Below are 22900 nucleotides of genomic sequence, written 5' to 3' on the forward strand. Positions count from 1 at the left end.
TTACTTAGCTTTTTTTTATTATCTCTTATCTTTCCAGATGCACTTTTATATGTTGCATTTATGCAGCTTTTGCTTTTAATAACTCACCTTCAGTGTGATACTTGGGACAGTCTAATTTGTAACTCTATTAAAAATGAATAATTCATGCAACTAAATCCACCCAGAAATCTGTACATAAAAAATGACAACATTCAGAAGCAATCTTTTTTTTTATTAATAATAATTTTCTATGTCAGTCAAACATGGTCAAACATAGAAATTCCTTTTTTTTTTTTTAAATGAATGCATCAACACAAAATGAGTACCTCTTAAAACCAAAAGAAGGAAAACAAGAAACCATTATAATGTATCAGCTGGTGTTTGATAATGACTGAATTACAAAAAAAACAACAACAACTTTTTACGGGACCTGCTGCTTATTTTAACAAAGGTACGTGTAGATTACTCCACGCGGAGGTGCTATAACGCCGTTCAGTAGCAGTGTAGTGTTTCCATATTTGTAACCCAATGCATTTACAAATCTGCTTTATTGCCTTTCAAGCGCATATTTGACAGAATAACTCAAAATTAAACAGATTTGTGCTTTCTAATACACACAGATCTACTGACGTCCAGTGTAATTTGCGATGTTAACTGCACTACAGGATGACTGTAGACATTAGCTGGCTTGGAAGATAAAAGAAAAAAAACAAAACAATGTGTATTTAACATCAGAGCTCATGAGTCAGAAAGGGGAGTATCTATAAATTTCTAAAATTCCAAAATGGCTTTGTATGATAATGATCATAATAAAAAAATGAAAAAATGTCTGTATTTGTTTGAGCCATTTGTGTTCTTCACAGCAGACATTTTGACCTTACAGAAAAAGCACAGCTCCATACGTTTCCCACGTTTTGACCTAATGCCAGACGCACAAACAATCCCAGGACAACAGAAACCAAAGCAGCCGAATGGAATTCAGCCAGCATTAACTTAATTATCAATGCTTGATCCAAGGTGTCAAGTCAAAATGTCTTCTCTGAATATATGTAACTGGCTGCATCTCACTAGCAATGATCACACAGAATACTTGCACGATATACAAGAGGACCAAGGCACTTCAACGTCTGAATGGCTTTTAGTTTGAATTTATTTGCATTTAGTGTACAATGAATTGTATTTTAATACCAGTACCTGTCTAAGGACCTATTTAAATACAGTGAATAGTACTACACAGGAAGTGTCTATTTAACCTGACCAGTAACCAACATGACCACCAACCCTACAAGAAATCTTTTAAATGAACACCAAAGTTGTCATGAAAATAAAAGCAAAACACCATTGTAACCTTTGTTTGCACCAGTCGACATTGCCCTCTTCCTCTCGTTCTTAACATTGTGATAACCTTGTGACCATTCCGTAGGGACTTATCAGCCAGCTCTAGTGTTGACCATAGTAGTGATGAAGATCAGAGCCGTGGCCGGTGGAGGAGGAGATGTGGGTCCTGAGTGAGGCTGGTGATGGACTGAGAGGCGAAGAAAAGGTCCCACGGGTCCCTGGTCCATCAATGCCGGTGCTTTAACAAGGCCTCCACTTGGAAACAATAAGAAGTTTAAAAAGTTACAAAAAAAAAAAAATTAAGAGAAATTTTTCTTTCTCAGCAGGTACCAACCCTTTGTTTTCGGAACCTTTTTCTTTCTGAACTTTAGGATAATTTCCACAAACTGTTTCAATTTTCTGTGAACTTATAATTAAAATTTGTTTCTGGAAAGTGCTTCTGGAAACTTTACTTCTCCATTTACTTAATAATTAATAACAAAGCCATATCCTTGTTATTTACTGCTTAATCCTGGCTACTTAGAAAGTTAGAAGAGAGGAGTTTCCTGGAAACCAATAAAACCATAAAATGAAGCCGTGCCTTAATATGTAGTAAATGAAGATGGTGTTATAAAGAATAATCAATGAGTGAATGAAGCAGTGAATTTTAGTCGTGCTACCAACAGATTACAGCTAGTGGAGATGTAATGGGATTATAATTTAGTGAAGCAATAAATGTTAACTGGCTTTCCTCAAACAATATTTCACCAACCAGAGTTAATTAACCCAACTTTGCTTTACTGGACCTACTGAGTGTCCATCAAAAGGTGATTTGGTACATACAGTATGCTGCTGTTGAACATGCACAAGATTTTCTTATGCCAATAGACACAAATAAGGGTCTTTTTAAATTTGCAATCAGTGGCTTGTTTTAATTCCACAGCTTACCTCCCTGGAGAGAAAGAAACTATGGAACACGTAAAAACCAAGAAGCAATCAGTAGGTCAAAAGCCTTGAGCTTTAGACCTACTGATTATTAATTACTATTGAAGTCTTACTTGTATACTCCTGAGGAGACATCTGAGCACTCAGGACATTACTGAAGTGTTTCAGCCAATCCTGCTGGTCACTCTCGGACTCGCAGGTGAACAGGAAGCTGCGGTCGGGCGTTTCTATGGTGATGCCGTGTTGCCAGGTGCCGTTGCAGTAGGTGCCTGCAGGCAATCCGGCGGAGGCGCTGTAACCTTGGTCCTTGTTCCCCAAGAAGACTTCGCCTTTGGCAAAGGCGTCCTTAAGGAGAACAGAAGTCATCTTACTTCTCAGCAGGGTAGGCTGAATGCTAATACAAGAATAAGATACTGACACCAGCCCTTGAGCTGTCAGGGTGGGTGCAGGCAGGCATAGTGGAGCTAGAACACAATGGTGTCTTAAACTCTAAAATCTGGATTTGGGTTAAAGCTTGACTACTAGCGAATTCAGGATTGGTCTTTCAAATGCTTTCATGATGTCTAAGATGAGTGCTCTCGATCTGTACTCAACGGTAGCCTTAGGAAGGGCCTTCTTCAGCATGGGTACCTTCTACAGACGTGCTCCAAAGACAACTTTTATGGCTTTTTGTAATAAAGCATCTGGTGCGCCAGGTTCCTTTTGATCTCCTAAATGTTAACCAACCAATGAGACTACCTGACTTAACATGATAGCTTCTGTATCCATGAGAGGATCGGACGTTTTCAAAGCATATGTTCTAGGTATTTGTCTTGGGAAGGGGATTGTTGCTTTAGATCCCACGGAGTTGTAAGCGTGGAGATATTACATACGCGGTGGACCATTGTGCATACAACATCAGACATTGCATACTTTAGTTATTATCCAAGTGATCAAATTAAACTGCTTTGAGGAGCTTCCTCCACATATTCCCTGCGCACCCTCGACTTCACTGGTTTTCCCCTTTCTTTCATCTTCCAGCTTTCGTTTGTCCAATACACTCGGGGTAAGTCGGACATTTCAGTCGCTTAGCATCTCCAGTTATTTCGCTTCTCCACTGAACTATTGCATCAGCAAAAGTAATTAGATAATCCGCCTCGGCTATCTTGATGCGCGCTTCAGCCAAGGCTTGAGCAATCGGAGCGGCCCCCTGTCGAAAGCCTTTGTCGAACTCTCAGTGATAACCGCTGCAATAAAAACTCGCTCTAATCATTCAGTGTCTTCCCAAACAACTTCTCGACTGCTGCTATCGTACTGTAAAAGTGTCAGTGTAGTTTATTGCGGGTTAGCGTTTCACTCTGGGGCAATCTCCACTGAGAAGTCATGGCAAGAAATACCATATGTGTAATTAAGTTATGTCGAGAATGAAAGTACCGTATATTCCACCTCTCCCCACTGAGTCATGACTTCATATTCCTAACATTGTCTACTTAATCTAATTTCCTTGATAGAAAATGACTCTCCCTGACACTCCATAGTGCTCATAAACGTCTTTTTGTGCACAGCAATATTATGAAGTCAACTTTGTGCTACGCACGTGGTCATTGGAGGTGAACGTATAGAGTGCTTTCTGATGTGAGAAAATGCGTGAGTCGATGCCGTACCAGTGGATCTTTGAAGTACATGAGTCGTCTTTGGTCCAGGGTGAACCAGCGTTTCTTGAAACCTTCCGTTTGCTATGTAGACACAAAACAAGAAGACATGAAAGAAGACACAAGACAGTGCAGCACTGTGTTTGTACCAGGAGTGTCATCTGTCTGGTTTTAAATTAAAAAGTGAGTCATATTCTGATGTTAAGAACTCGCACAGTGCATCAGTTTTCTCATACTTTATCTGAGACTGAAATGTTAAGGTGAGTGGTGCTGGTCCAGGAAACCTCATCTGGTGTTCCCAGATCTTAACATGATGTCCACCGCTATGAGAAAGACTAACATCTGATAGTCTAAAGCAAAACCTTTTGCATTAAGATGTGATCACGTAAACAGCAGGTGCAAATGCCCCCAAGGATGCATTGAGATCACACTTGCAAGATCCGATCTCTGACCACATTTAGAGGTGGTTGGTCCACATTCCTTTGGTAGTGCAACGAGTCATGAGTTGCATTAGAGACCACCTATACTCTACAGGGGTACTCTGCGTCAGAGGAGTTTTGCCTCTTTCACTCAAAAAATAACAACAACATACAACCGCTATTATAAATGATAGAAAAAGAAAAAGAGCAAAGTGGTGTTTGGTCATTAGTCATGAGAGCCCTTTAAAAATTCTGTCCTTTTGATCCAGCTGTGTTTGCAGGCCTATTTTTTTTAGTTCTTTTCATGAATCAGTAGTGCAATCTTTTTTTGAATCCGTCATTTGGCTGCAAATGTCCATGAACTGATCTCTGTCATGATATCTGACCCAGAAGCAAGACACAGGGACGAGGCAGGAGGTGGCAAGAAAAGAGGAACAAAAGGTGTAAAACACTGATGAACACAAGCACCAAAATGAGACATTCAGAAGACAAGAAGCACAAGGCACTAACGGGGCAACATAACAGGCCAGGGGAGAGATTGCAGACAACATGACAGACAACAAAGGCAATGCCAGAGCTATATATACACATGGGCAGAGAGGTGACGAGACACAGGTGAAAGGAATGACGGTGGAACACACAACGAGGAACCAGTTTAACAATCAAAGGGTGAAAAAGTGACAAAAGACGAGAAACAACAAGGAAGAACTTTCCAAAATATAACAGGAAACTAAGAAAAACAGGTTTAAAAGTCATAACCATGACAAAGTGATCGGATAGCATTCTGCTTGTTTGTTTATTTGCATGGTGTCCGTCAGCGCTAAATACTTTCAAATGGGATTTCTTTTTGTTTAGGGACTATTTAGTGATATTTAATTGGAAACTCGTCACTTGATATTCTCATTGTGACATAGTGTTAAACAACTTACTCTTCCCTTCTCGTTTTGCCCCGTTGACTCCTTCCACAAATATGTCTCACGTGAGAGTGAAGGAAATGAATGATGACAGCCATTTAGCAAATCAACCCAGCGTTGAGAGGTAGCGTGTTCTTTCATCTCCCGAGTCTGACAGACAGAGAACGAGACTCTGTGTCTGTGTGAATACAGAACCGGCTGTGTCGCAGAGTATCGGGTTTCTTAACGCATAGGTGCTTCTGTCTGAATCCTACGTGTGGAAGCACATGCATGCGTACACATATGCCAATATCAAAGCGCCTGAGCAGCTGTGCGTGACTGCATGCATATGAACAAATGCCTGTTTGTGTGTTTGCTTAATCCCGACATACGTCTGTTTTGTGCGTGCATTTCACACTTGCGAATTAAGTTGTGCAGGTACAGGTGGTGCTCTCAGCTGTCAGTCAGTAGAGAGGGAGGTAGAGAGCAGCCACGCTGACAGCTGGGCTGGTTAGCCTCGTGGCCCAGCTCGCATTCAATTAAACACGGGAGGGAACAATCTCTGACTCGGTGAATGGAAATTCAGTCTCAATCTGAGAACTTGGTTTGGATTCAAATAGTTTTAAATATACTGCGTTTGATTTTCTTTTTTTTTTGTTTGTTTACTGGAATCTCTTCATGAATTGGGATTTTTTTTTCCAGTTTAGATTCATGCACAACACCATAGACTATCACAGCAAGAGCAGATGAACTGTCACAGTGAGGCGTTGTCCACTGTGAAAGAGTGAAATAAATGGCTTTCACTGGTATAATCCAGGAACCACATGTTATTTAATACATTTCTTTTGTGACTCACATTAGCAGGAGAAGTAAACCACTGCTGTTCATGCTTAATTGTGTAAATTTGAGTTTTAACAGATATTAACGTGGGAAGTGGGATTGAGGCATGGATTAAAAAACAATACCGGAGGTCTAAGGAAATGTTATCATCTTCGACAGTCCTTGAGAAATACTTTAAAAAATTCTGTTTATTAAGTTTGGAAACTGTGATTTTCTACAAAAACCCAATACGTGCCTGAACCCACAAGCATTACTGTCTTACACTTTTGAACCAACATAATATGGACACTGTGACGGATTTCTTGCACAAACACTGAGACTGATGTCACCATTATAATCGACGTGTATGTGTCATATGTGTTATATTATTAGATCCCACGTGTTTCCTTCCGCTTGATATATGTATCTTTGACAGAAGTTTGTGTATCTGTTTCTCCTGTTTTTCTTTTCTCTCTATCTTCTCTGTTTCTACCCGGCTGGCCTTCAGCAGATAGGTCCCTCCATATGAACTGGGTTCTGCTCAAGGTTTCTTCCTGTTAAAAGGGAGTTTTTCATGCCACCGTCGCCCTCAGGCTTGCTCTGGAGGTTGCAGGCTGTTTTTTGTAAAGCGTCTTGAGACAATTTGTATCGTTATTGGTGCTATATAGATTTTATTGAATTGAAAATAATGCAGAAGTAATGTGATTAACTAATAAGGTCTGCCATCAAATTGACTTACTCTTTAAACGTAATAGGGTTGCAAAGGGGCGGAACAATTCCAGTCAATTTCCAGTAAATTTCTGGAAACTTTTCCTGGATACTTTAGTCAGGGAATTTTGGGAATTTGTGGCATTTTTCTGTTAAATAACATAGCTGAACTAATGGAAAGGTCAATGCATTTAAAACTGATGTATGAAATTTTGTGTGGTTACATAAAACCATCTAGCATTTTTTTGCGCTAGCTAGCACCATGAAAAGCTAACTTCTTTAACAAAATGGTGCTAGCTAGCTTACATTTAGCATATCTGACTTTGAAAATTCCTGGAATCTTGCAACCCTAATACTTAAACTAGGAGAAGGCAGGTATTAGACTGACACACATATGCGTACAATCCCTGAAGCAAAATATATAACTACAGATACCTTGGAAACTTCCATGGCATCTACAAAATAATCTGCACATTTCTTGATATGTGCATTCAGGAAACTCTGGCTAACTCTGATTTATTAAAACATTAACTTGTGTATACTTTATGGATTGTGTATGTAAAAACCAACTGCTGCGCCGGGATACATATGGAAGAAAGTAAAGGAAGAAGAGCGTAAATACAGCAAAGAGAAATACATGTGGAGCATTTAACAGTGTGTATTTTCAAGTGGAGGTGTACTTGCCCTGGGGCCTGTCTTTTCCATGTATCCTTCCTTGAGAAAGTTACGCGTAAGTTTGGGTATCAGCTGAAAGCGACGAAGCAAAAGAAAAACTCATTTTACGGATGTAAAATATGTTTAGCATATATATATATATATATAAAAGAAAGACCAATTAACACAGATTTTAGCCAGATGGATGTACACGCTCACCTCAGCATCAGTTGCTCCAGGAAAGGCCACCTTCAGATAGTGAAGCTGAATGGCACGGATGGAATTAAACCAGTCTACGATCTCCTATTGAAGACAGAGAGGAAACAGTCACTAAAAATATAAAATGTCGTTTAATATCATGTTTTAAGCTGTAGGTTACACACTATAGAGACTATGCACCTGACGTCACAGCAAACGACGCCTCCGTGGTTACGACCGCTGAGCGGCAAAAGGTGACAGTTGAGCATGGAGGTTAGTCGCGTTAGTTTGAATTATAGGCTTTAATACTGTCCTGTTTGTAAAATTAATTTTAGAAAAGGTGAAGAGCAGTTGTGTGATTGACTGTACCAACAGATTTGAAAAGAACCCAGAGATATATTTTCACAGATCAGACTTCACACTCCGACTGCCCTAGAAGAAACAACTTGAATCCAGACACAGAAACCTGGTGTTGTGGTTCTCATTTAGTGTCTGGTAATATTAATTTATGGTGTATTTTTTTGATGAAGTCAAACCTTAAGTTCTTAAATTACGCTCTGGAGGGCTGCTGAGATAGTTCAGGAGAATCTAAGCAGTGGACTAAATACACCTGTACAGTTTGGAAAGCATCTATGCAATGTTTCAGAAACAAGAATAAAGTTGGACTTTGTGACATGCAGTCAAGTTCAAGCTTCTTTAATCTGAATTTTGGACAAATTTTGGACTGATTACCAACACTTCAGGCTACCTGACTGCCAAGAATCACTGTGCTCAGATGTACGACTACGTTACTGTTCTTATTCAGTCTATTACCGCATGAAGCCCCATTAAATGATTTGATTAGCCCGGCATATCTTTGCTGGAGGATAATCAGTTCCCAACGGAGTGGTTCCAGACAATTAGGCTATAAAAAGTTCCTCTGCCTTCACGTCTATTGTGTTTTAAAATGTTCAAACCATAAAGCACCAAAAGCAAGATAGTACATCCTAACCTCTAGTGCATTGATTTTTTTTAACCTCACAATATTCCTTTGTATTTTAACATTATTTATAGGCGCTATTTATGAATTTATGAATATGACGGTAGTATACAGTAAAACAGAAGGTATGTTATAAATGAGATGCGGTTTTGCAGCAGAGTCCCAGGTCTCAGATAATATCTCACATCGCTACAAATAAATCCTCAACCCAGATCACAAAGCAGTTTATAAATAATGCAGAATGGTGGGTGGGATGTTCGAATGTCATCTCCTAATGGGTTCCATCGAGCAGCAAAAATTGGTACAGATGGTTTTGAAAAGGTTTGGCGACTCGCCCACAACAATACAAGCTCGGCAGTCTCAACACATCTGTCTCTTAATGTGACAGATGACCAGGACCTCTACATGAATGTCACCTTATTTGTTCCAATTAGTTAACGGGTAAGTGACAGGTATTTCTTTTTTATAAGTATGATTACATGGCCACAGTATTCATTAATGTGAGTGTAGTGTGACAACCACACAGACCTTGCCGCTGTCATGGTAGACGAAGATGTTGCGAGTGCTGTAGTCTTTGAGGTAGGTGATCTGCAGGCCATTGGGATTTCCTATCTTGTCCGGCTGGAAGGTTGCATTGATGCTGTCCACTTTGATCACTGCTTTTGGCTCCTTAGCCTGCAATTACGTGTGAGGAAAGAAGAATGTTTTTTACCTTAAACTAGACAGACAGTACATCTCAATTTGCTTTGCAATAGAAGAAGATGGTCTGGTGTGCATCATATAAACAGCTGGATGCTGTATGTCGCTTGGGGGGGGGGGGGGGGGGGGGGGGGGGGGGGGTATGGTACCAGGATAGAAGTACACCTATAAACCTCCTAGATCACCTTTTTTGTGCAAACAGCTGTACAGCTCCAATCGCAGAAATCCAAACATATTTTCTTTTGTAGACTATTGTCAAACAGACCAGATGGTTAAAAAACTTTACACAATTATTATTTTGTTTGAAACAGGCATGATTGCAAAAGAAAATCACTTCAGTCATCAGCTCTTATCCCACCAAACCTATACTCGCAACTTTATACACCTTGCTAGTAAAAGGTTGGACCCCCTTTTGCCTTCAGAACTGTCTTAATTATTCGTGGCATACTTTCAACAAGGTATTGGAAACATTGCTCAGAGATGTTGACATGATAGCATCACACAGTTGCTGTAGATTTGTCGGCTGCACATCTATGATGCCAATCTCCCGTTCCGCCACATGCCAGAGGTGCTCTATTGGATTAAGATCTGGTGACTGTGGAGGCCATTGGAGTACAGTGAACGCATTGTCATGTTCCAGAAACCAGTTTGAGATGATATGAGCTTTGTGACATGGTGCATTATCCTGCTGGAAGTAGCCATCAGAAGATGGTTCACTGTGGTCATAAAGGGATGGAAATGGTCAGCAACAATACTCAGGTAGGCTGTGGCATTTAAACCATGCTCAGTTTGTACTAAGTTTGGCCCAAAGTGTGCCAAGAAAATATCCCCCACATCATTACACCACCACCAGCAGCCTGAACCGTTGATACAAGGCAGGATGGATCCATGCTTTCATGTTGTTTACACCCTGACATCCGAATGTCAAAGCTGACTCATCAGACCAGACAACATTTTTCCAATCTTCTATTGTCCAGTTTTGGACAATTACAATAATTTTGGACACAGCTGCCGCTCACTGGATATTTTCTCTTGTTATCAGACTATTTTCTGTAAACCCTAGAGGTGGTTGTGCGTGAAACTCCCAGTAGATCAGCTGTTTCTGAAATGCACAGACCAGCCTGTCTGGCACCAACAAGTAATTAAATCCCGTTTCTTCCTCATTCTGATGCTCGGTTTGATCTTCAGCAAGTTGTCTTGATCACCTCTACATGCTTAAATGCACTGAATTGCAGTCACGTGATTAGCTATTTGTGCTAACAAGCAATTCAACACGTGTTCCTAATAAAGTGGCAAGTGAGTGTATGTGCAAGCGGTGTTTCAACCTGCCTGCTTAGAATGAGAATGGGCCACACAATCTATATCCATGAGGTCCTTCTGACCTTGACTCGAACAGAAAACAAACAGCTATGTCTACGTACAAGAGATTAGACAACTGATTACTTCTTGCTCAGGGTGAATGTTGACTCTTCGAGATTATAAAGCAGGAAGAGGGAGAGAGAGTGTGACAAACTGGCTGAGGAGGGGAGTCAGCTGGACTCGAGTCCAGACTGTATAACTCTACCGGAATACTTTTCACACCTCAAAGCTCTTCTGAATGCCAACTGGCTGCTCAAAGGATTTAAAAACCTAGTGTGGAAGCCAGCGACTCCTTCACTTTTATCACCAGTGTGACGGCACGAGGGTGGTTATGTTTTGTGTGCTAAGGCTGTTTCACTGGGGAAAATATGAAAGCAGACATATTTCACAGAGAACCATATCTTGGAAAAAACAGAAGCAAATATATATATATATATATATATATTGACAGGCATTCAGTGACATTCCAAGAGGCATTAGTTGGCCATGAATGCCAAAACATACCTGAACGAAACACACACAAAACACAATTAAAATGCAACTTTTTTTTCTTTTTAAAAAAAGCATGATAGTCTTTTTTTAAAACCTATTATTCCCACTTCCCCTAAGCCTGGTTACTGTGACAAATAAAGTGCTCCCAGTGCTTAAAGACCTTATTGGTTCGATTGGTGTACAGCTTAGTGAATCAGCTACACTGACGGAGAGGGCAGGCTGCTGGTTAAGCTTGTCTGAGCACGCTCAAACACAACGGCGAGAGCGAGTATTTATTTTCCTATCTCCTGGTAGGTATACGTAGCCACGTAAGGATGTTGTCTGCAGAAGGTCTTTAATTATAAGGTATTTGCACTGTGATTTTCACATGTGATGGAAGTGAATTTTTGGTAAAGAGTTTGCTTATCTGCACACTAGAGTTGTGACATTAGCGAACAAACCGAATCTCTTGACCGGCTCTTTAAAACGAATGACTGGAACTGAGGCAAAGTGGTGAATCTTTTGTTTTTCTACTTTTTTGCTTTCACACATGAGTGTGTTACTACTCAGCTGTCTCAAGAAGGGGGAGAACACAGTTCATTTGAGTGGGTGGCTGGTGACTCAGAAACCAAAGATTTCTCAAGAAGTGCTAGGGTTTGTTGCGTAGTGGTGACTGTAGCTGCCCTTGGTTTACCCAGGTCCAAATTTGGTCAGTTGCAAAGGATTTTAACAAATTTCTAGACAAATCAAAATTTAATCAAAATCTTACCCTATTATTCCTCACACTGATTATTTCCCCGAAGAATATTTTCTTTTGAATGGCTTTTTAACCCTTTAAGACCTAAACATCTGCCTGCGCATAAAAAATAGCTTGAAGTATTTGAATTACCGTAACTTTACGATGGACAAAATTCAAAATGTGGCTGAACACTGGGAAGTTGTACTTTCTGGAAAAAAAAAGAGCTGCCATTATGGTAATGATGATGCACTGCTGCTGTTGTCAGCAGGTTGGTCTTCCAGACATAAGCACAACTTCCCGGTGTTCGGCCACAATCTGAATATTGTCAATAGTGCAAATCATTGTGAGTTACAGTAATTCAAATACTGCATGTTTTAACTTTAAAAGGTTCAAATGTATAGATCCACAAGATCCATGGCTACCTTCAAAGAGCTGCATCTCTACTGCACAAAGCAGCTAAAAGTCCCGTGAAAACGAGTGCTTACATCATATTTGGTGAAATACTTCAGTGTCCCCTCCCTCTCTGACAGGACGAATCGTCTGCTCAGGAACTGCCCGTTGTCCCGCCCCCTCTTCATGAGCACGCCATCTCTGGTTCCTGCAGGAGGCCAGCAAAGGTAATCCGTTAGCGAGTTTTAATGCGGGTAAAACGTTGGCGTGCGTAGGCGCACTCACCTTCCTCGTATGTTAAGTTCTTCCCAGGGTCGCAGAACTCCTTCCTCTCATACTTTGCCCTTATCCACTGCTCCCTCAACACCCTGAACACACACAAACAGAGGCAATGTCATGTAACTAGGATCTAAAAAGGTACAAACTAAAGGAAGCTGGATAATTTTGCATTCACAGTGAATGCTGGGAAATCCAGTGTTAAAAATTCAATCAATAAAGACTTCACTTGAGTAATATTTTATTTAGTCCACTTGATGAATCTGACTATAAAATCATGTCATGATATGAAACACAATGACTGGTTACCAATTAAATGAAGTCACATGGCCGTGTAACAATGAGTAAAGTAAATCTATAATAAATATAAGTGAATCTGTCAGCTTCAATTTTAAACCATCTATTGATTTGACATTTAGTTGGAGACGTAGGACTTTAACTGCTTAAACTGGTATTGATAGCTAGTAGAAAGCTTTGTATTGCTACTGCTATAGCCATAAACCTTTTCATTTGAGCCACTCTGTCAAAAACACTGTTTGGGAGTAGAATTAAACTACCTAATGCTAGCTGGAGATGCTAACAACAAAGAAAAATAAACCTAGAAAAGCTGTGAAGAGATACAATACATGCATTGCTAAGTTAAAGGAATAAGAAGAATATATATATTCTCGTCAGGGATTTCCATACGAATGCAACACACATTACAATGTCTGTCAAGCAAAGAGCTTATGGAGTGTGTGTATGTGTGTGTGTGTGATCTTGTACAGCTATCTTTCTGAGCACCGGCTGAGTTTCTATCGGAGTGAGGACATTTCTGCAAAGTCTTTGAGGATTAAGACTTGGTTTTAAGGCAAAGATTACAATCAGGTTAGGGTATGGGTAAGGGTTGGGGTTAGTTCCTTAGTTGACATGTTGAGGGTTAGGGAAAGGAGCTCGAGAATGCATTATGCCAATGGCTGTCCTCACAAAGCACATAGCCACGAAGACAGTGCGTCTGTGTATATGTGTTACCTGAGACGAGCTGCTCTTTTCTAACAATCTGACATTTGTACAATTCCAAACATTCTTGTCTTGTCTACTGGCTCAGCCACGGTTACAACAACACAGTTATCATTTGTAACCAGGTGAACGCAAAGCATAATACATACAGACAGCAAAACAAAAAAAGGCATGTTTACAAGACAGGAAGATGGTCAGCCAGCAAAAAGTGTTGGTTTCACCACTGCTGAAATATATGACTTCTTGATTTTACACGGAAGATTCGGCAGATTAGATGAAGCTGTTGTCCATTTAGAAAGATCATAGGTTAAGTACGAGTAACTGAGTGGTTAATCTCAGTTCTCAGCTGTCATTCGTGGCTGTAAATTTCAGCTTCAATCTGCAAAGCGATAAGGCAGATATTGGGGAGGCTCTGACCTGAGCTTGTTTGAGTTGGATTTGGAGAGACTCCACGAACAACCCGAGTCTAATACTCAGGAATGAGACATTTCAAAGTCATGATCTTAATGTATTCAGAGCATCAACAGAAGAGCAGCTTACTAGAAGTCTAGAAGCCATTTTTGATTCAAGCCAGTGATAGGAGGAAACAAACCGACACCCGATACTTGTTACTCTTGTACGTAATGTACGTGCTACTTATGGTGCAGATAAGATGCATGCTATCCCTCAGGTGGTTCTTCTACCGAGTCTGTTTACCTTCTTCTGCCGTGACCAGCTTTCTTCGATGTTTTTGTTTCGGGGGCTAGTTTAACTCCAATTAAGGTGTATACATACAGGTGAAAATTGATTTCCAATCGTCTTATCTGGGAGTCAGAGTAAAGAGAACTCTGACATTAGTCAGAGTAGCATGTTTACATGCACTTAAATTGTTCAGTTAGAGTTGGATTAAGGCTATAATAAATTTACGTGCATGTAAACGTATTGAGTGTTGGGAAGGAACCATAGAGAGCATAAAGATAGACGGCGGAAGAGCTCCTCAAACGTGAAGCCAAAGCAAGTAGAGCTCTTCCTCCTTCAATGTTAGTGGATGAGACGTGGGTCGAATTAAAACACAAAAGTACACATCAAATACACTCTTTTTCAAGGATGGTTCAGTCATTTTAGGTAGTTAATTTAATACTGGTGCATAATCAACTGTCCATTTTTCTGATAAGTTTTGTTTTACTTAGTTATAGAAACAGGATGCGACATCATGATGACTACAAGTGGCCATGGCAACCACTCGATGCAGTGGTCCCTTACGGCCGTGAGAGTTGGAAAGAACAATTCATTAAATAGTACTAGCAACAGGGTGCTGCCCATATACCCGGGAAAATGGCATCAGTTTGACCAAAACAAGGAAGTGGGGACGCATTGTCCATATTTACACAATACATACTGTACATGGTAAAATCTGCATCATGTAAACACATCACACATTTCCCATAAGGTCCCAATTTAAAATAAACTTTATTTTAAAGTATCTATATCGACATTAGCTATGCAAGCAGAGTAGCCAAAGTGCCTGAGCGTAACACCACATACAAGAGGAAGTTACAAAACCATTTCTGAAAAACACCTTGAGGTGCATTTCATTTTTCCTCTGGCTAAAAATAAAAGCTTTGGTCAAAGGGCCAACAACCACGACCGCAGTGCAATAGTTGCATGACCACTTATGCACTCTTTTGCTACTATTGCAAGACCACTGCACATAGAGTTAGAGTTGTAGTCGGGCCTTTCCTTGCTAAAGAAGATTCTGTTTCACTCAGTTGTGAGTATTGTGAATTCCACAAAAAGACAATATTGAAGTAATTAAAATGACGAAAGTAAGTTATTAACTTAATGTAATCTTACTGAGCTAATGTTGCTAATTGCATATAAGGCATCTATATTCTGTACACTATGGTGAAATACATTTTAAAGTAACCCTAACCCTTTAGACTATTTAAAAAAAATGACACTCATGGAAAAAACAAGACACACACAAAAAAACATATTTTTCTGGATGTTCCACCTTGGTGTGTTAAGAATTAACCCTGCATACGTAACCATGAGGTTTATTTGGACCTCGCACATCAGATAGAGTTAACTATACTGTATATCATAAAATCAAGCTGTATGCATTCGTGGGATTTTAAAATTGCTAAAAAATACTTTGACAGGACCAACAGGGTCACAATAAGGCTCAGACTGAAAACTGAGACATCAATATATGAGGCAGTGGGAAATAGAAATCACCTATAGGCTTGAATTTTAGTACACTCCTGGCCTTAAGTTCTATTTATTATTCATGAATTGACTTGAAGAAGCAGTTTTTTTTCCCCAAATCTGCCAGCAGGAGCAGGAAATGTCCCAAAAGAAACATATAAAAGAGTGCGTAAGTTACTGCGAGGCGGTGCTCCTGTAGAGTGCTGCTGCCACATTGCTGAAAATGTGCACAATCCGTAGATAAATGTCACCAGCTCAGAGTGTGTGACGGGACAAAGGTTTGTGTGTTGCAACCCTGAAAGTATTATTTCAAACACTCCCTGAATGCAGAACATGAGATAACTGAGAAAATAACGTGTACATTGTGAGCTCACTCTTCTTTGAAGGAACTTTTAAAATCTTATATTTATCAAGTACTTATTACGAAAAAAAAAAATGAAATGTGTTTAAATGTGTTTCTTCTATCCAACTCACCTTTAACACATACAGCTGTAATTTATTCTGAGAGGTAAACACTTAAAAAGAGGATTTAAGATTTAAGTTTGTTTGTTTTTTTTTTAAACTGGGTGGGGATGTTACTGAAATAAAGTGTGAAATATATGCACTTGTGCAGAACAGGAAATCACATACACACAGATACACACGGGTACACTTGTGAAAGTAGCAAAAAATAACTAACATATTATTCAAATGAGAACTTACTTATAGTTCACAAGAAATAATGGCATGTTGCTATGGTTACTTACTGGCAGTCCTTGTGGGTTGGTTTGTAGTAGTAGACGGGAACAGCGGCCTCATATTTACTCTTCATCAGCACATTGCCGTTCTCAGCCATGAACTAATAAAACACATGTATACGTGTAAAAAATTAACAGATTTATGGAAAATGGAAATTACAGGACAAGCTCCGACTGTGTGTGGGATAATTACATTCTTCGAAAAAACCTTCACTGTCGCTTCAGGAAACCGAGGGTGAGCTAAGATGAGAAATATTTCAAGATAAAGTTGTGCAAACAGCCCAAATCAACTCATTATCTGATTTATATGAATCTCCTAAAACAGGGTGGGGAAATGTACCGGGTAAGAACGCGATGTCCTAACACTTCAAATAATTAATTTTCCATGAAGATTTTAAAATATGAACTTGAATTTTTATTTTTTTACTCCCTCAAGATGCCTTTTTTTTTTTTTTTTTTTTATAAAAAGCCCCTCCACTCAAAAATATGTGTGAATGACCTCCATTAGGGTTGAACACTAAAAGGCTGTTTTCACATTTGTCCCCAGAAACTGGAATGTTTTCTCAAGTTCAAGGCGTGGACCTGAGAGCAGTTTGTGACATCACAACTGGCAACTTACGCCAATGTGGTGAGCAAACTTGAAAGCTTCCACTGCACAAACGCTGAGAATCTTGCATCCAGTGGTTAAACTTCAATCAAAACCATAAGGTTCTCAGACACTCTTCTCTTTTTATTCCCCTGCACACGTTTATCAGTTATATGTTTGGAAGTGCTTGATCAACAGAGAAGATTTTGTCTGTCCAGAAGAAATCACACTGTCACAATCATTTCATGAGAAGAGGCATTAAATAATTTATTCCAACCTTACGGTCAGCGATGTACGCGGAACATTCGGCGATCCTGGATTTTCATTAATGAACGCGCTAACAGCGGATCTTTATGGACGGATTCCTTTTCCATAACCACCACATTATTGAGATTTGTCATGAAGTTAGTTCATGCTGGCAGCATCCTGAAAAAATGTGGAAACCATACGAGATACGAGAGTTGATACTGCTCTCATTTCTGTCTTGAGGCAGCAGCCAGCAAGGTTTATTAAGCTACAGTGGAAAGAAGGTTAAGTATCTGTTTGTCCTAAGACAAAAGTTATTTTATTTATAAGTTTTTAATTAAGAGTTTACTAGTTAAGAGTTTCCATGACCTTCCTGTAGCTTCTGCTGGTTCCTTTTCCCTGACTTTGACTGACAGTTGTCTTGGATCTTTTTTTTTTATTAATTTGAATTAAACAAACAAGATTTAACCATTTTCTCCTCCGTAACTTCTCATGTAGCCTCTAACTCTCAGCAAGAAAGCAAATACATATTTCTTTCCAAAATGTTAATGTTACTGTTTTGTTATTAATGTGCGTTTTTTTTTCCTTTTGCCATATTCAGCACAATTCTTGTACGGTTATAAGTTAAATGAGCCTGTAACAACGCCCAGAATGAAAACAAGTTGAAGAACCACCAACGAATAGTTTTTGACCACTGTGCTCGTTGTCTGGAGTTCAAGCATCTTTCCAGTCATGAAAAATGTTGCTTAAAATCCAATACGTACAAACAACCAAGATCTCAAAATTAACTCTTAAAATTGCTGGGTTGTTTCTGTCCAGTACAAACGAGAAATCTATAGTATATATATATATATATTTCAAAAAAGGGTCATAAAATGACATGAAATCAATTCACCAAGCTTTTTACTGCAAACATTTTCCCGCTTATTTATTGTTGAAATCCAGTTTTGAGTGACTGGACAGAAGGAGAGTGAAAATCTTTCTGGTAGGTTAAATTGAATATTTTACTTTTTTAATAGTTCCGAACTTAATTTAATTCACAGACATGGTTCAGTGTTTTTTTTTTAATATTTGACAAAGTTAAGTTAGCAACTGTTTTACTCGCTACATTAAGCTAACGTTCTAACTATAAAGTCAGGTCTTTGGATTCCACAATGTAGTGTGTGGTGGTTCAATGTGTAGTCATCATTTTGCTTTACTATTCCACGGCACATAAGCACATATCTTTAAACTTTAACGTAGCATAATAAACAGTCCAGTTCACATTAGCCAATGCTCGCCATCATACTAAATCTGTCATATAAGTGAGTGAGTGTGAGATCTTTTGGCGATATGGTTCGGTTAAGGCTATATTTGGGACTAGTTATAGATGAAACACGCAACTGGCTCTGGTGTCTCACCTGCATCTCATGGTCCTCCCATCGGGACAGGGTCAGGGACTTCACCTTGCTGATGGCGGGGATGTTGCGGTGGATCCCGGAGCAGGCCAGGCAGATGAACACCCCCAGGGAGCAGGAACCCCAGCCGGGATCTACAGACAAGAAGAGCCCAGATAGTGTAAGAGTAGCGATAAGAGGAAGAGGTGAAATTATAGAGAAGGAGATGGACTGAAAGACGAAAGGCCTAAGAGCGATGGAAAATGTGTGTCATATGGCTGGAAACTAAGGCTGCACAAAGTGTAATGGCAGTGTTTTAGGTATTTAATGTCCTCAAATGGATTGTGCCTCTGGTAAATGATCTTTATTGATCCAAAGATATCAATCTGAGAATCACAGAGACGGAGAAGCAGCCGGAAATACTAAAGGGGAAACACTCTGCTACAGTAGCTCTTGCTGTGATGCGTAGTTACAGTTCTGGGGAGGTGCACATCAGTGCTGACACAGAAGTATAAACCACGCATTAGTCGACATAAGCCATAAGTCCAACTTAAATCAGCTCCATAAAACCAAAAGTCAATTTTTCTGTCCATTTTCCTTCCGAGCACAAAGATAAGAGGAATATTTTCTTTGCTTTAACCACACCTATCTTATCTTCCTGGCACCTTTCTACTGCTCGCAACTGAACACAGCTTGTTCCTGTGTGAGAGAAAGGGAGTATTGGCCTTATCGGTTTAAATCTCAGATGTGTGAATACAGACAGGCGCTGATTCATTTCCCCCAAACGAGGTAGAGCGCAGCATAAATGTGAACCGGTTCACCTGCAACATTTGTACACAAAGCGACTTTCTATAGCCTCTAACAATGAGGAACCAATGTGTGCCAGAGTGTGAGCGTAAGAGGAGGAATCTCTGAACTTGGCTACGAAAGTCTTCCTTGAGCGAGACACTAGGCTCGAACAGCTTCGCAACAGACTTTCCTTGAATAAACAAAGATGAAGAGATGAGAAGATAAAGGCCTCGCTGTAAAATTATCTTTGGTATGTCCCCAGGGCACAGATTCACAGACTGCTTTTATTAGGCAACACTGTCCACGAGGGCTTGTACTGAACGTTGCACCAACACATGTATATGGTCAGAAGTGAGTTAAACCAGAATGTTATGCTAAATGGATAAATAGTCTGTCTTGTTATGGATAGACACTATACAGCAGCTAACCCCAGACACGGCTAACGAAAGGCTAAACTAAAAACCAAAAATGTAACAGTCATAGCAGCAGCCTGAGGGCTATTTATGTGTGCTCATCTGAAACTTAATGTATTCAATATAAATATTGCAAAAACACTATATTTATATATACACACACACCGATCAGCCACAACTTTATGACCACTGACGGGAGGAGTAAATAACACTGACTGTCTTGTGACAGTTCAGTGTTCTGCTGGGAAACTTTTGAACCTGGCATCTGTGTGGATGTTACTTAGACACGCACCACCCACCTACAGCACACCAGGCAGCCCCACCTCCTTGATGGTTGGAGCCATCCCCAGCACACAAACACAAAAAAAATGCTTTAGGAACAACTCAAAAACAAAAATGTGAAGACCCCCAAACGGACCAAGTATCTCTGGGATGCACTGGAACAAGCCTGATCCACAGAGGCCCATCCACTCAACCCACAACTGTTTTGGAGGCACAGGGGAGACCTACACAATATTAGGAAGGTGGTCATAATGTTATGCCCAATCGGTGTAGATATGTGATGTAGATGAGGATTATTTTTTCGTACACTACTTAGAAGTTATGCTGAAAACAGAAAATGTTCGCTGAACGTGTGCGGTGCCTCCATTTCACTTGTAAACTTCCTAAAATGCTCCTAAAGTTTCCAAATGCCTCAGCTCGATGAGGGTGCGTGCAAGCCCCACATTCATTCCTGTCGAGACTTGCTGTAAGGCAGAGCTGGAGGTGGGCCTCCACCTTTCAGCACAACTCAAGGGCTGCATCTGCACCTCCAAGAGCCCGAGGAAGGCTCCTCCTCCTCCTCCTCCTGAGATTCCTGTGACTCACCTTGTCACACATTACAAGTCAGAATAGGAACTATTAATGCCTTGAACGTTTGGTTGGAAGTCTGTCGGCTGCGGATGATAAAAATAGGGGGGGAAAAAAGCTTGTAGATTAGTATTAAAAGACCACGTCTGCACAGGTTTACCTGAGCGCACTGCCAATCCCGCCCTCTGCACCTCGCGTCACAGAAAGATATATCACACAGATTCTCCTGTACAGCAAAAACTTTTACTGCCTTTGTGTTTTACCTACCTGGTGCGCCGCAGTCTGCGCAGGCGTCATTTCCAGGCTTGTGCAGGATCTCTCGTAGTGAACGAACGGCTCTTTCACTAACCGACATTTCAGCGCACGGATCGGTTATTCTTCCGCTCCTTTAGAAGAGAGAGAGATAGAGAAAGAGCCGCAAACGGGTAAAGGTGTGTCTTCTTGGGCTTCAGTCACTCCCCCACCTTCCTTCCTTCCTTCCTCTCCCACCACCACCACCACTTGGACTGCCGTGCAAGTCCGCACAGGTAGCCCGTGCGCCCTCAGCAGGGGCGAGGCGCTCTTCCGACTGGAGATTAATTAAAAATAAAAACCCCAATAAAAGTCAGTGCTTCCTCGTTAAGTCCATTCCGTCCGCGGCTCAAAGTCCAGTTCTGAAACCTCTTCGGTGGCGCGTCTACGCGGAGAGCCTCCAGACAGGTCGCGCTCTCTCAGCCGCACCTCCTGGCCTAACGGAGCCGAGAGAATGAAACTAGGAAGTGAAATGCAGAGGTTGTCCAAACTTGTTTTTCCGTACAATTTGTGGTTTTGGCGCTTTAAAACTCCGCCGCCGGCTCCAATTTATGCAAATATTCCCTCTATAACATTTAGAACAGCACAGAGTAGACAGGTCAGATTATTAAAGTGACCTTCAGAATAATAATAATAACAGTAATAATAATAATAACATCAACGGGTTTTTGTCATTTAATATCCGTCTCTGCAGCCTATAAAACGTTTGAAACGAACGTCACTTAACCAGAGTCTGTGCTGTGAAGAAGTGAAGAGAACAGGATGTAGTAATGTGCCAGCTTTCAGTTCGTTGTACGACCCACATAGGCTCATGTGTACGCGCATAAAAAAAAAAAAAAAAGAGGAAGTCATTGTTGCTGAAGTGGAATTAGAAATCAAAGGATCGGAATGAGTCTCATTCAACAGCAAAAGCGCGTTGTTTCTGAAAGAAAACGTGGGGGATTTTGGATCATCCAGCTACCCCAGAAAATATTATTCACTCAATAAAACGAAGGCTAAATGCAGTAGTAGGTCAGAAAAAGAGGAACTGAGAATCCCTATGTTCTTAAAAGTACCTCAAGGGCAGTTTAAGTGACATGCTTCAGATATCACAGCGTAAAACTACTGTACCTTTGTTACTTGTGTGTCTGAAAATTCTGTCAGTTTGAATGACAGGTGGAAGTACCTGGATACTAAAGGCTACTTAACCACTAGTACAACAATAAACAGTGATTAGAGGGCTATTATAGGCAAATGTGCACCGATCAGCCACATCATTAAAACCACTGACGGGAGAAGTGTATAACATTGACCATGTTGTGACAATTCAGTGTTCTGCTGGGGAACTTTTCGACCTGGCATCAATTTGTGTGGATGTTACTTAGACATGTAGCACCCACCTAGACCAGACCAGATCAGACCAGACCAGGCAGCCAACACAGTGGCACTTCTTTATGGCAGCAGCCAGCTTCCACATGAAAACGGTTTAGGAACAACAACAAAAACAAAAAAACAAAACAACAACAAACAAAAAAAAACAACATGAAAAACAGCACAAAGTCTTGAGCTTGCCTCCACTAGATCACTAGATCTCTTTAGCTTAACTATACATTCTATACACTAGTTTCCAAGCACCATCAGAAGGCCCATGTCTGTTCTCTATGTTCTGTTCTCAGTTTAATTTGGAAAATCTGGACCACAGGCAACCTCGTTGTCTTTGGAATGAACTCGGATGACAAAAGGTAAATAGGAAAATCTCAATGTAGCCAGATACCCAGGTCTGGTGGGAAGCTTTTACATCCACAGCTGCATCCATGATCCATGTCAACCTGCTGCTTGCTGCAGTGCCACATCTGGTCAGTAGATGGCAACAGTTCACCACTTTTTTTTGGTGTTTTTTTTTTTGCCTCGCAGTATATGTGTACCAGGATTTGCTGTGTGGTTCAGGTGGGCCTGCACAGTTTTACAGCTG

The 22900-nt window shown here is 40.4% G+C and overlaps 1 protein-coding gene across 1 annotated transcript; it reads right to left on the reverse strand.

Annotated features, from left to right (window-relative positions):
- Positions 1–190: 190 nt before the first annotated feature.
- Positions 191–21546, reverse strand: zgc:92360 (uncharacterized protein LOC436988 homolog). The gene is made up of 11 exons (XM_047579338.1): positions 20926–21546; positions 18632–18762; positions 16409–16500; positions 12486–12568; positions 12296–12408; positions 9071–9217; positions 7585–7668; positions 7396–7458; positions 3885–3956; positions 2355–2586; positions 191–1572 (listed from the first exon to the last, which is right to left on the reverse strand). Exons 1-11 carry the CDS (start codon positions 21011–21013, stop codon positions 1544–1546), a joined length of 1134 nt encoding a protein of 377 aa, XP_047435294.1. The 5' UTR covers positions 21014–21546; the 3' UTR covers positions 191–1543.
- Between the last annotated feature and the right edge of the window lie 1354 nt (positions 21547–22900).

Source organism: Mugil cephalus, chromosome 2, assembly GCF_022458985.1.
Source record: "Mugil cephalus isolate CIBA_MC_2020 chromosome 2, CIBA_Mcephalus_1.1, whole genome shotgun sequence".
Classification (NCBI taxonomy): domain Eukaryota; kingdom Metazoa; phylum Chordata; class Actinopteri; order Mugiliformes; family Mugilidae; genus Mugil; species Mugil cephalus.

Coding starts and splice junctions, on each gene's coding strand:
- zgc:92360 (XM_047579338.1), bottom strand. CDS start 21,013: ATGTCGGTTAGTGAAAGAGCCGTTCGTTCACTACGAGAGATCCTGCAC. Junction 18,763..20,925: donor CGCAGACTGCGGCGCACCAG/GTAGGTAAAACA, acceptor TCTTGTCTGTAG/ATCCCGGCTGGGGTTCCTGC. Junction 12,409..12,485: donor GAACTTAACATACGAGGAAG/GTGAGTGCGCCT, acceptor GGCCTCCTGCAG/GAACCAGAGATGGCGTGCTC.